This window comes from Trematomus bernacchii, unplaced genomic scaffold (assembly GCF_902827165.1).
Source record: "Trematomus bernacchii unplaced genomic scaffold, fTreBer1.1, whole genome shotgun sequence".
NCBI lineage: Eukaryota > Metazoa > Chordata > Actinopteri > Perciformes > Nototheniidae > Trematomus > Trematomus bernacchii.
The window spans coordinates 1,762,950-1,775,397 of NW_022987332.1; the positions used below are offsets into that span (position 1 = coordinate 1,762,950).

At 42.3% G+C, this 12,448-nt stretch overlaps 1 protein-coding gene across 2 annotated transcripts in view; it reads right to left on the bottom strand.

The window, feature by feature from the left end:
* Positions 1-8,760, bottom strand: part of abhd17c (abhydrolase domain containing 17C, depalmitoylase) — a 30,742-nt gene extending 21,982 nt beyond the window's left edge. For both annotated transcript variants that reach the window (XR_004555642.1, XM_034127407.1), the window contains exon 1: positions 7,764-8,760. Coding sequence is in view for 1 of the 2 variants with exons in the window: in XM_034127407.1 (XP_033983298.1) it covers positions 7,764-8,248 (485 nt within the window). In the remaining variant the exon portion in view is untranslated. The remainder of the gene's footprint in view (positions 1-7,763) is intronic.
* Positions 8,761-12,448: the final 3,688 nt, after the last annotated feature.

Genomic DNA, 12,448 nt, shown 5'->3' on the forward strand with positions numbered 1-12,448 from the left:
CTGGATCTGCTCGTTTGCACTCCAGTTTTTTTTTTTTTTTTTTTTTTTTGAGATGTGGGTAAGGAGGAAAAGAGAGAGGGTTGTATTTTCTGAAACTTTGTAAGTCTCCTTACACACCGGGGACACATATTGATGTATAAAAGACATCAAAAAGTGAATTTTGCATAATGGGTCCCCTTTAAGTTGAACAGGAGTGGGAGAGCAGATAGTGCTCGCAGTATGAATACTACACGCATTGTGTCGCACATTACACTCAAAGGGGATTCAAGGCAGCTCTCCTTTAGCTAAGTGTGCCAATAATACAAAAAGCATGTTATAATTTATTTTTAAAACTCTGATTTCTCTTACCAGTTTGTCATGCATTTCTGCATTAAAACACCACATGTGCATATGTTTTGTATTCCCCAAAATACAAGTTAAACATGGTATTTTAAAGATGTGATTAATCATGATTAACCACAGATTAATATTGTGATTAACAAAATTAAAATGTACTTTTTTTAACAATTGACAGCACTAATATAAACGGCAGCTGAGTCGAAGTGCAGGGCTAAGTCGTGCAAAGCTGGAGAAAAAAGGAGTTCACAGAAGAGAAACAAACTAGTGCCAGGCTGAGTCAGAAAGACTGGACTGTAGAAGACTGTAACGGACTAGAGTAACGAAATGTTCTCAGATTAAACTTTTATAGCTCTTTCAACACCTGTTCCTCTAACAGTCAAACAGACAATAGAGAGGTTTACAAGCTACAGTCTCTATACCTACTAAGACCCCCTTTACACGAGAACGAAATGGGTTGTATCCGCATAGTTTCTCTTGCGTATAGCCCTTTCATTTACACAAGGCCGTAACAAAACGATAGAAACGGACCTCACAAACGATAACGGGTCCCAAGGTGGATAGATTTGCAAATGAAAAACGCTCTGGGGGTCAAACGGCTCCGTGTAATCGCCTCTATACGATCCTTTCCCGATAGATGAAGCCATAGCCCCGCCTCTCCCCACCTCTGCTGCTCACTGCTGTAGCATGGTCAGTAGCTACTGTCAGTAGCTACTGCTAGTGCTACTGCTACTGACCATGCTACAGATGTTAGTACAACATCTACAGCTCGACCATGCTACAGATGTTAGTACAACATCTACAGCTCCTCTACCACAACCATCAGCAACAAGTGGACATGGAGAATTACATGAACTACTACATGTTGCTAAATCCACCGCGGGGCATAAACAGAAGGGTAGCCATGGCAACCAATGCGCCGGGGTCGTCTTCGCTGCTTTTGGTGTATTTTGTGGCGAAAGTTACAGCGCCACTTACAGGCCCGGCATATGTACTACAGCGTGTCCAGCGCTTTCGAGCGGTCTCGTGTGGAAGTACAGCGCCACTTACAGTCCCGGCATATGTACTACAGCGTTTCCAGCGGTCTCGTGTGAATAGACACGTTAAATGAAACGAATGCGTGTGAACGGAAGACTTTTTTGAAAACGCATACTGCGCATAAACGCAAACGTTCCCGTGTAAAAGCAGCCTAAGAGATATAGTGGAGTTAATTGATGATCTGGGGATGCTTCAGCAAGACTGGAATAAAGCAGATTTACTTTAAAACATCAGATGAGCAGAAGCCCTGGTGAGCAGCTTGTCAATGCAATATAACTGGTTTGCTCTTAAAAAGGTCAGCCCACCTTAGGTGAGCCTGAGCCGTTGTTGAAGCTGGCCGTGTGGCTCATTTTTATCAGCAAGTGGTAAAGACACAGAGACCCTAATAGGATCTTGTAGCATGTATTCATCAACAAATACTGTATAGACACTGCACTGTGCTTTCAAAGGTTACAACTCTGAATAACACTGATTGGTCGGAGAGAATAGTCATGTGTGTGTTACACAACTTTAAAGTTAAAATGCCAAGCTACACTCAATAGCAACAAATATGTCTTGAAAAAAGGTAGCTTGCTAAACTAACCCGGACACACTGCGGCCGGATTCAAAACTTAAGAGGGGGTATGCGATCAAGATAATAGGTCGGTCACACGTGTTTTGGGGAACAATACCATCTGTCAAAACAGTCTAATGTTTGCGTCATTTGAGAAATGATTTGAGTCATGTTTCAAAAACAGAAACAAACAGCAACATCTTTCAATGCTCTGTACACAGATGTATTGATATTAATAGAAAAAAGCCGCAAGTGTAGTTGAACAGGAGAAGGGCTCAATTGTGAAACGTATTATCAGCGGTTGGCCAGTATCGTGCTGCTTCAATTCAGCCTTGTGGGGCATTGCATAAAAAGGCTTTAGAAAAGAAGTGACATTAGCATTACAACTCACTTTGGATTAAAGTGAGTGAATAGTTCTAGGTGGTGGCTATGCCCAGACTAATGCCTGAGGCATTCAGGTGGACTGCCAGAGGCCACATTGTGAAGGATGAAACAGCATCCGTATTCTGAGACCAAGTGCAAATTGATTTAAAACAACCCTGCCTAAAAATAAAATCAGTAACAGCACATTATCACCAACATCAATAATCCCAAAAAGAAAAAGGAGTTAGTAAACTAAACACTGACACGCCAAAGATGCTCTGTTGAATGCTTTCAAAAGATAGAATGATTTGAAATCTTTGGATTCTATTTAATTGGATTCATGGAAAACAGCATGTAAGCTGTGAACAAGGTAAAAAATCTGGATAAAAGTGGCTGTTGCAGGTACTGTAAGAAGCCGTCCAATTATTTCCATCCTGTCTGTCTACCTCAGGGTCTGCCGGCATACCAGCCTCATACCTAATTGCACGGGAATCTTGGTTTAGGTCATTTGGGAAAGATCACATCATCAATGCAGGGTGACACTCCCTGTTCGGCCAACACTAGCAGACACAGAGCCATGGCCAGCACGGACAGAATCAATGCTTTATTTTTATCTCCTAATAAAAGCAGAGGAAGCTTAGTCTGGGCTGCTTTTCAATCACATTCACAGTGATTTCTTCTTTGAAGACAATCTCTCTTGTTATGCCGTTGCAACCCAAATCACTTTGTTTCACAGTGATGCTCTGTAACTGTGGTCATTTAGAAACGATTGGGGGTTACAGGGAACAGTCTGGCATTACAACACAAAAAAGGGATTATTTAAAGCCTGATGGGGAAGATGTAATTTCATAAACAACAAATACAATAAAATCAATGGGCAATTATCAAAATGTCAAGCGAACTGAGCAACAGATCTTTACCTCCAAAGTCTTTCTAGATGCTGTATTTCAGCAGAGCCCTGAAGGCTGAGCAATGGGACTACCACTATGAAAATAAATTGCTGTTTAAGGGCACAGTCCTAATGATTTTCCACAATGTGTAATTATGAACAAATTGAATAAACATAAACCCCCTCCTTAGGTGCTTAGCTCCCCAAAGGACAGCCTAATGATTAACAGTGTTCTACACTTGGGCAGGTTGCTCTCCAGAGAACCTTTTAGTATCGGCTCAGCTCAGCTTTGGTGGCACTGAAAAAGTACCAGGTACTATCCATAACTGTTTCTAATGGGAAAGTAACATAGTGCAAGCCGAATACAACCATACTCTGCAGAGACAAAACTTCTCATAGGAGAAGTGCTCGAGGCTTTAATGGGACAAAATTGATTTTGGTGAAAACCGCTCATATTTTATGGCTTTTCCTCTGATGACCTCCGGATGCTGCTATTACTATGTGATTTATGGAGTTTCCTGATCGACAGAAAGCTTTTACTTGTTGCTAGAGCAATGCTAAACCGCTAACTGCTGCTAACAGTATGTGCGGTCAGCCAGTTAGCTTTTAGTTCAGTTAGCTGTGCTGCCAGGCACTGGAGCTCCAGTCACAGGGGGAATGTTGGGGTTTGAACTGCTGGGACAGGAGCTTTGGAATGATGGGAGGAGAAGTGATGTAGACCCGGGGCAGGAGGGAACGCTGGCAGGGAGCAGTGCTGATGTCAATCCAGAATCCTACATTATGTTGCTTTGAATTAATGAATCTGTTGCACTTAAAGAGCCAAATCAAGAGGATAGATCTATGAAAAACTTTAAATTCTTATTGTTAAACAAATTGATTGTATATTGTGGTGATTACACAGCAAAAAAGTCCCACCACAAAGCATGACTCACCAAGTCAAATTTCACACTCATATACCCCATCAGTCAAGTTTAGGATACATTTTAGAGATACTCTTTATTTATTAAATTATGATCCCTCAGATTAGTTTCTTTACAGGAAAACAATTTAATTAAAAAAAGGTAAGAAACAGACCTCCAAATCTGAGGCCATGGTTCTCAGCAGGAAACCGATGGACTGTCCACTAGGGAATGAGTCCTTACCCCAAGTGAAGGAGTTCAAGTATCTCGGGGTCTTGTTCTCGAGTGAGGGAACAATGGAGCGTGAGATGGGCCGGAGAATCGGAGCAGCGGGAGCGGTACTGCAGTCGCTTTACCGCACCGTTGTGACGAAAAGAGAGCTGAGCCAGAAGGCAAAAGCTCTCTGTCTCCCGGGCCATTTTTGTTCCTACCCTCACCTATGGTCATGAAGGATGGGTCATGACCGAAAGAACGAGATTGCGGATACAAGCTGCCGAGATGTTTTTTTTTTTTTCTCTTGCGTTTAACTTAAAGGGGACCTATCATGCAAAATGCACTTTTGTACGTCTTTTATACATGAATATGTGTCCCCGGTGTTCCAGGGAATCTCTAAAAAAGGGGCTGCAACGGATCTGATAAAAACTGATCCAAATTTGAATAGTCCTGACGTGGCCAACTCCACCAATCAGGAGGAGACAACCACGGCATTGCCGTTCGAAAGCGCTGGAGACGCTGTAGTACATATGCCAGGCCTCTAGATGGTGCTGTTGCTCACAGAATCAACCCTTGCTAAAACAGAAAATGTCAAATTGAGCAAAATGAGGCATGGCTAAAATGCATGATCTGTTTGGTATTTTGAAAAAAAAAAAAATAATAAATATGCCTTATATAGGTATGGTCCTACACTATATTATTCAAATATAGCATGATTGGTCCACTTTAAGGCAGCAGATATTGCTGAAATTGCAAATTGCATTAAACATCTACTAGTGTTTTACTTTTCAGCTGCTTTTATACACTGCTATTATTTAACTTAGCAATAACATTCATACTTGTAAAAACAATTATTTTGATATAATTCTTTTTTATAAGCATCCACAATGCATTTGTATTAGAAACTGCTTTGACCCGGTTTACATAATGTTTTACACCTGTGACTGATGACCACTTAAACAGACACAACTGCTAAATACACCCTTGTCACATTATATGTCCTACTTTGCTGGTTAATAAGGACCACCTGAAGGCATCATCTTGAACTGATTGAGGAACGCAAAAACAAAAAGGCTGCTGAAAATTAGGGTTGTTAGCAAGAAGGGCCAGAGAATGAAACATGTTCACCTGTATCATGAAAGCCAAAGCTTAATGTCCCTCTCTGCTCGTCGGTGTGCTTGTGCTCAGGCAGGACAGATGCAGGACACTTCCATTATGCAGCCTCTGCAGGGGGCATCCCAACTAGCTGGTTAGCACCTGCATAATGCACTACATGACAGTAGATCTCTTACTGACAATAGCCGCTTTCACACCAAGTACTTTGCGGTACTTACTTCCCGGTACTTAGTCCCGCCGAACTCTTTAGTCCTGGAACTCAGAGTTTCCGTTAGCCGGTAATTACCGGACTATGACCGGTAAAATATGCTGAAAATCGAAATCTCTCCGGTCAAAATGTCCGGTCAAAATAATTCCCCCTTAGCGCAATACCGCATCAGTTGCGCCACTTATGTGACAGACAAGAAGAGTCAATACGCTACATGCACAGTCACTTCCTTTCTAATGTCTGACATTTAATGTGGAGAAAGAGATTTATCCTCCTGAAGGGGAAATGTTGACGCCTCATGTAAACAAATGCTTAATGCTGCGCTATACTTTTGCCGCCACACCCCCGTTGCCATTAGCTAGAACTAGCTAGATCTGATCGATATGGACATAAACGCGAGTGAAGTATAACCGGTCGCGAGAGAGAGAGATCAGAGAGCAGATCAGCTGCTGCTGACGGAGACACGCAGCTCTATATGATCACAGCTGCGCCCGCTGTGACGGACCGGTGAGCGGAGCAAAACACACACTTCAAGTTAGACCTAACATACTTAGCTAGTTTGTCTACCTCTGGAACAACCCAAACTAGTTATAAATATGTTTATTCTTTACTGTCGGTTCACTCATTACTGGATCAGCGAGCTGCATGAGACGGACCGGTTGTCAGGAGAGAGAGAGAGAGGGAGGAAAGATTATAAATTCTAACGGAAACTTTGCGGAACTGTCCTAGTAGATCGCGTTCACACCGGAATAAGTCCCTGAGGGAGGATTACGCAAATGAAGCCGCTGACGTCACTTCTTCTTCTTCGGGTTTACTGGCAGGCCGCAAACAACTTCACGGCGTATACTGCCACCCGAAGTCCCCGGCCGGAAGTCCCCGGAGTTGGGGACTGGCTTCTACTGAAGCCTTCCGAGTAAATCGCCAGAAGCGTCGACACCTCCTCATCACTCCACCGCTCCCATGTTTTCTTTTGTGTTGCCATAAGTTAGTCTCTCTCCGTTGGTGCGCTGGGCTAATGCTAATGCGAGCAAATAAAATGGCGGCTTCAGAAAACCTTTCTGAGTTTTAAGGGAAATGGTTTGCAATTCGCCCAGCCGAACAGAAATTGTTAGTGTGGCCGACACACCCACGAACCATTTCCTCCCCAGGAAAGAACCACCTCTCTAGCAGGGGCTATCTGGGGGTGAAAAGGTTCGCGCGAACTAGGTTCTAGTTCCAGATCTTTTTGGTGTGAAACCAAAATCCCAAGAACTATCGGCCTAGTTCTTGGGAAAAGTACTCCTGTGTGAAAGCGCCTAATGGCAGATAGCAGCAAGCCATAGATGTCCCTCAACTGTGAACAAGGTAACACTGTGACCATATCAGCTCAGCAGTGAACTGCCATCGGTGCCTAACAGGTGTCTCTCCCCTGCCACAGGCACAGACTGCTACTGAAGGGAGTTTTTTTTAACTACGCATTCTGGAAAATAAAGCAAAAAGACAACACTTAATTGGGGAAACAGGCCAAACAACATTTTGTTTGAGGACCTTTAAGAGTCAGTAGCGTAAGGAGTTATTTTTAGTTTACATTATTTATTTTTTTAAGTGTGTGCCTGGCCTGCTGCTGCACAGCGGGAGCAATGTTTATTTTACTACATTTTCTATTGAAAGTTTACTTACATGTCCAAATTGCACATCTTGACATTAAACCAGTGTTCTTGTTTATTACATTTCTTTGTGCACGCTATTTTTCAGAACAATTATAAGTTATACTTGTGGCGGTGACAAGTCCACAGCATCCCCAGCGCAAATGACGCCTATGCAGCTGCCACATTTTGAGAGATACATAGTGGTGGATGATTTAGACTTTTTGCCACAGAGATATAAAGCTATTTATTGCTTTTCTAGCAATTAGTATGTGCTAAATGTAAGCCCTGAAAGTGTGTGCAAACCACAATTTGTCATATAGCCCAAATTTGACCACATGACCCTGGGAGTCACTACATTGAAAACCTATCAACGTCACTATGTAAAGTGGTTGACTGTTTGGATGGGATCTGAGCCTAGTTTAGTTTATATCTTCATCAATATGTAAAGGGGGTAGCGTATTGCATGAACGCTAAAGGAGGACATTTGCTCGTGCACCACACACTCATGGTTCATACTCACTTGTTCCTCAGGACCTGCCAGGCCGCCTCGATGTCCGCATACAGGTTCTTCTCAGAAGGCTTCCCTGTACTAACTCCGTAGCCTGAGTAATCGTAGGAGAACACGTTGCAGTTTATCCTGGAGCCGAGGCCGATGTAAAAGCTGCACATCTGCCCGAGGTCCACGGCGTTGCCATGGGAGAACAGCAGCGTGTAGCGACTGTTCGGGGCGCACCGCACAAACATGCACCCGACCCGGTTACCCCGGCTGCTTCTGGTGGTAAACACCTCCACCGCATCGAGCTCCCGCTGAGAATACTGCCAGTCCGCCCGCTCGGTTAGATGTAAGCTAGTTGCCCCTTCAGTGTCCGTGTGCACCGAGTACGTGGGCTCCGGGGGGAGGAAAGCTAGCTTGGCCGCGATGCGACTCGGACAGGGCGGACAGCAGAACAACCAGCACAGCTCGCCAAGAGAAAAGCCATTCATCCTGGGACCTTGTTCGGGCATTTAGGCTCGGGGTTACCCGGTGATTTAACTCTCCTATTAAAACGGAAAGGCGGTCCTCTTGTGGTTCAGGTCCTATGTATTTCCCATTAACAGACTATACCGAGCAGAGTAGGATGACCAGTGGCTCGGCAGCTAACGGGCTAACGCTAGCAGACTGGCAGGTAGCTAACAGCAGAACTAGCCTTCCTGAGGAAAATACTTAACCTAAAACTCAACATTTACATTCACGGTATTGTACAGCACAACACGGTGAAGCGGCGAGTCTCGGTAGAGAAGTTCAGTCCCTGGAACACATTAGCTGCTAAACGTCAAGATATGTTGCTAGTGTGTTTGTAAGAATGAGAACGGCCATTTCTCTGGGATGGAGAGAAGCCGGCCTTCCGTTACAACCGGATATCCGGATTGGTTTGGTTTTGTCGATGGATGTTATTTTAGAATACTTAATTGCATCTTTTCATACTATTAAAGGTGGGGTAGGTAATTTCGGAGAAACCAGCTCGAGTGCGCTAGAATTTGAAAATACACAGCCGGAAAAAATCTGCCACTTCCTTACAGAGCCCCTCCTCCAAAACACACGAACGAGCACATGACCAATGAGGGCACGAGATAAGTTTGTGCACAGATGGAAGGCTGACAGGCAGGTAGGCCATCCAGTTATTTTAGCCGGCCGGCTAAAATGATTGGTCGTGCTTTTTACATTACTACGGCTTCCACAGATGACATTTTTTTATGGATTTTTTTGTCAAAGCACTTAAGATATTCATTGCTATCGGGATGTTAAGAGCATTCCACGGAATATAACAAAAAGTGTATCTCGAGCCGGTTTCTCAAACTTACCTACCCCACCTTTAAGTCTACTTCAAAATGCTGTACAGAATACAGTGAGCAGATGGCAAACCATTGTCATATATTCTGGTCTTGAAATGTTTGTGTGGCTTCTGGGAAACACAAGAGAAATGTCTCTAAACAAGAACCCACAAACTTTTTGGGAAAACACCAGAGGGAATTAAAAGAAAAATCTTACTTATTTCTTGTTTTAAGAATAGCAATTATTAAACAAATAACAAGGATTTGTTTTAAATATAATTACTTAATAGCTTCATTAACTCACAATGGAAGAATCTAGTAAAGGAGATTTATGGAATGGAAAACAATTAAATAACAATGAGAATCAGAAACCAAGTTCATATCTTTGATGCAAGATTAGAAAAAAGGGTGAGTTATAGAACACAAAACCTTTATATTGATCAGGTGGTAAGATGTCACTAATAATGTATGTATGAGTATTAGATAGATAGATAGATAGATAGATAGATCAGCAGTGTGTTTAGGCATTACAATATTAATGTAGTGTCGATTATGTGTAAACTATACCTTGTTTTTTACCCACATTTGTTTCTCTCTCTTTTTCTTTCTTCTCTTTTCCTGATTTGTGGATTGTTATGTAGTTATTTAATGTATCTAAGTATTTATTTTGTTATGTACTCCTTGTAATCAAATCCTTTCTTAAAATGCAATATATATATATATATATATATATATATATATATATATATATATATATATATATATATTAAGTTTAATAAAATATACACAAACACACATCAGTCAAAGGATTTCAACGTATGCATAATGTGTATCAACATAGATAAATGGATTAAAAAAATCACAGAAGACATTGTTGGACTTGTTCATGTTTTTCTAACAAATAGTAAATGTAGTATTGTTTGTTGTAGATGAAGGAATGGACCTCAAATATATTTTTATGATGTATTGACAACCATGCGATTACATATTTGAACCGATTGACAACCCTAAGTATAACATCATTTGGTGACTGCAACTCCATCTTGACTGCTCTACCTGCAAGTGGCATCCAACCTCTGCAGATCATTCAGAATGCAGCAGCTTCATGGTTTCTAACATCTCTAAGTTCTCCCACAATACACCACTCCTCCACTCCTTTCACTGGCTGCCAGTGGCTGCCAGAGTTCTCTTCCAGACACTGGTTTATTGGCCTACTATGCTGTGAAGGGATCTGGTTCTTCCTACATCCAGGTCAGGACTGCATATGATCCTTGCCCTTGGGCCTTCAGTGGGCCATTCGCACCTTTACTGGAAACGGTATGCGATGCATGTGTCGTTAGACTGTTGAAGCATTTCAAAGCCATCTGAGAGGGAGAAGAGGATCTACACAGTCACTACTGTCCATATGGAAACAGGAGTCCTCTCCATTTGTCATAGCCTGGGGGAGCAATCACTGCAGTCTAATGTGCTCTAATGTAACAGACTGCAGAGATGGAGTTTGTGCCAAGCTTTAAAACAAGTAGAGAAGAATAAATTGCCAATTGCTCGACACCATATGTCTGATATTTGGCGAAGATAGGGTAAAGCTATGTTTTTCCAAGCATTAGTAGAATATTTATGAGTCTGACACCTAACCTATGTCTCACCCTTGCAAATATATTGTGTACCACAGTCTGGAGCAGAGCCTCTGCACAGACATGCTGCTGTCAGACACAGTTTATTTAGAAGGAAACGAATATATGATTTTTATTTGCCTTATTAAAGGTAGGGTAGGTAAGTTTGAGAAACCGGCTCGAGATGCACTTTTTGTTATATTCCATGGAATGCTCTTAACATCCCGATAGCAATGAATATCTTAAGTGCTTTGACAAAAAATCCATAAAAAAATGTCATCTGTGGAAGCCGTAGTACTGTAAAAAGCACGACCAATCATTTTAGCCGGCTCGGCTAAAATAACTGGATGGCCTACCTGCCTGTCAGCCTTCCATCTGTGCACAAACTTATCTCGTGCCCTCATTGGTCATGTGCGCGTTCGTGTGTGTTGGAGGAGGGGCTCTGTAAGGAAGTGGCAGATTTTCTCCGGTTGTGTATTTTCAAATTCTAGCGATCTCGAGCCGGTTTCTCAAACGTACCTACCCTACCTTTAACTTCCTAGTTAGTTAGTACACTTTCCAGCCATGCAGATGTAGCTACTGTGGATGCATCAATAATGTAAGTAAAAATGAACATTACTAAAGATGATTTTTTTTTTTTATGTTGTAAGTCCTGTAATATATTGCTAATATTCTTTTGTATAGAAAAAATAATTCACGATTTAACACCCACAATGAACTTCCTTTTTGATCATAATGTACACACCAAAGTAAACTACACCACTATCACCTATAGTTTTTTCATTGAGTAAAGGGACTCTTAACACTTGTTGATTTGAAAGTGGCTCTATTCAGCTCATATTCAGGTTCATATCAGTATGTAGTGTCTCTACTGTGACATGTCTCCATGCTTTAATGTTCAAAAAGCTCTTTATTTTTCTCATACTGCCTGTGCTGCAGCACCTCTTTTCACCCTCTGTCTGAAACCAGAGCCCAGTCTGCTCTGATTGGTTAGCTGGCCGGCTCTGTGATTGGTCAACCGCTTAGAGATGTCCCGCCCCTTGCCCCTGGAAGCGTGAGTGTTACATAGTGATGTCACTATGTCATAGAGGTAAATAAAGAAGTACAATCCTCCTGAAAGTGAACTTTCAGAATCAGAATCAGAAACAGGTTTATTACCAGGTAGGTTTACACGTACGAGCCCTGGGCTCTTCCTGGGGTTTGGTGTTGTCTTTTAAAGTGTTTAATGTTGTCCACCTCCATCATCATGTCAGATGTGTGACACACACCTGACCTCTGTTTCTGCATCACTCAGTACAACAATGTCAGAGTAGATGAGCTTCTAGTGCTATAACCCCAGCCGTATTGGCATAATGAGATTAAACCCAAGTCAGCTGCGATAAAAGCATCTCTGCATATATGGCAGATCAGCACTCAGCAGTTTATGATCATCGTAGAGCAAGGATTACTGACTGTTTTGGTTCACAGCAGTCACAGCAGTCACACACACACACACACACACACACACACACACACACAGACAATGTTCCCCTGTCATCATAGTGTCTTAGATCAGCAGCAGGGGAGGGAGGATCATAACTGAGAAACTGTGAGAGAAGACAGCAGCTCTGCATCAAACACTACGAGAGGAAGACCTTTGTTCTTCTGTTGTGAATCTAATAAGAGTTTTGATTAGAAAGCAACAATGAGGGTCCCCCTTCCAATAGTCCACACCCTACCGACCCAACAACCAAAGATCCAGCATCTGTAATTACCTCCATTCTTTAACCTTATTTTTATA